General features: G+C 40.6%; 1 protein-coding gene across 1 annotated transcript in view; it reads right to left on the bottom strand.

The window, feature by feature from the left end:
* Positions 1-1564, bottom strand: part of fkbp7 (FKBP prolyl isomerase 7) — a 5404-nt gene that overhangs the window by 2005 nt on the left and 1835 nt on the right. Inside the window, exon 3 of the mRNA XM_034886179.1 lies at positions 339-466. Coding sequence (XP_034742070.1) covers positions 339-466 — 128 coding nt within the window. The remainder of the gene's footprint in view (positions 1-338; positions 467-1564) is intronic.

The following is a 1564-nucleotide window of genomic DNA, read 5'->3' as shown; positions in this document are numbered from 1 at the left end:
TGCATGATGGGTAATAGTCATAACTGACCTTAATATAAACCAAACAGAAAAATAAACCAGTTTCTTTCTCTGTTCTCCCCATGTTTGCGTGGAGTTCCTCCGGGTGTTCTGGGAAAGTTCCTTTACCTATTCCTGATGTAAAGTGTTAAATATTCCTGATTTAAAGTGTTAAACCAGATTACCGTCTGTGAGTAGATATCATCCAGACTGTACACACTGCACAGGAAGAGTAACCAGTGTTTAAAAAGGGGCTAGCAGCTTATTTTTGTTAATCCAGCGATGATTACTACCTTCTCTGTCTGAGCTACTAAGTACCAGATGATGTAGGTGATAGTTACCTCAGCCTTTGTGAGACTTCTGTCTCTATCGAGGTCCATCTGTCCAAAAGCCTCCATGCTGCGCGGTCCCCTGGACACAGAGTAGACCTCCACCTCAAACACCACCGTAGCGTTGGGCGGCACTGGATCTACGTCATCGGGGGGAAGTAACAGCAACACATGAAGAAGAGTTATAATGACATAGTCCTGGCTTATAATTACTCATCAGTTGTTATCATGCACTACCGTACAGGGGGGAGTAGCATTTTACTGAGTTTATCTGGGGGTTCTGCTGCATGTTCTGACTTTGTGATGAACTTAACAAAACAGCTACTAACTACGTAGACGTTATTTACTCATTTACGAAGTGTAAAGGCCCATAAGGATATGGCATTAACCCGGCAAGAAAAGAAAACAGTCTCAAGAGAGCGACATGCAATTAAAGCTGTTGATAGTTTCTTTACAGAGAAAAACAAGGACACAGAGCCTCCATTACATCTGTACAACACGGGGTTTTCACTCAGAAAACAGCCTAGGATCCTTAAAACCAGAGCCCGACCGATAAAGGATTTTTAAGGCCGACACAGATACAAGTATTTGGGATTTAAAAATCTGATATATATACTTTTTTTAATCAAGAAACGCGGAACAAAACAGATTTCCCTAACATTAGTTATTTGAAGTTTTGTATAAGTTCTCACTAAAATAATGTATCCCAACAAAACAGAAGAACATCAGAATATATTTAAATAATCAGTGTAGAGCGTCCTCTAGTGGACAAAATGTGGAACGCCAACACTCATAACATGGTTGACTTATTTTATTTTGTAAATATTCATTTATCAGAATCATGTATTGGTCATTATAAATGATTCTGATGAGTACATATTTAAAAAAAATGGATAATCTGTGATAATATCGGTCGGCTCTAGTTTAAACTTTACATGTACGTAACTGCAACGTAACTGTAACCTAACTGTTGCAGAGACAGCTAAAGCACGAACACAGCAAAACCATTTCCTCCACAGCCAAACAGTGGAATCAGGTGATGAGCACCACCACCACCATCACATCACAACATCACCACCATCACATCACAACATCACCACCATCACATCACAACATCACCACCATCACACCATCACCATCACACCATCACCATCACACCATCACACCATCACACCATCACCATCACCACCATCACCACCATCACACCATCACACCATCACACCATCACCATCACACCA

Source organism: Etheostoma cragini, chromosome 11 (genome assembly GCF_013103735.1).
Source record: "Etheostoma cragini isolate CJK2018 chromosome 11, CSU_Ecrag_1.0, whole genome shotgun sequence".
Taxonomy (NCBI): Eukaryota; Metazoa; Chordata; class Actinopteri; order Perciformes; family Percidae; genus Etheostoma; species Etheostoma cragini.
The sequence above is the reverse complement of the archived record's forward strand: the minus strand, read 5'-3'. Positions and strand labels throughout refer to the sequence as shown.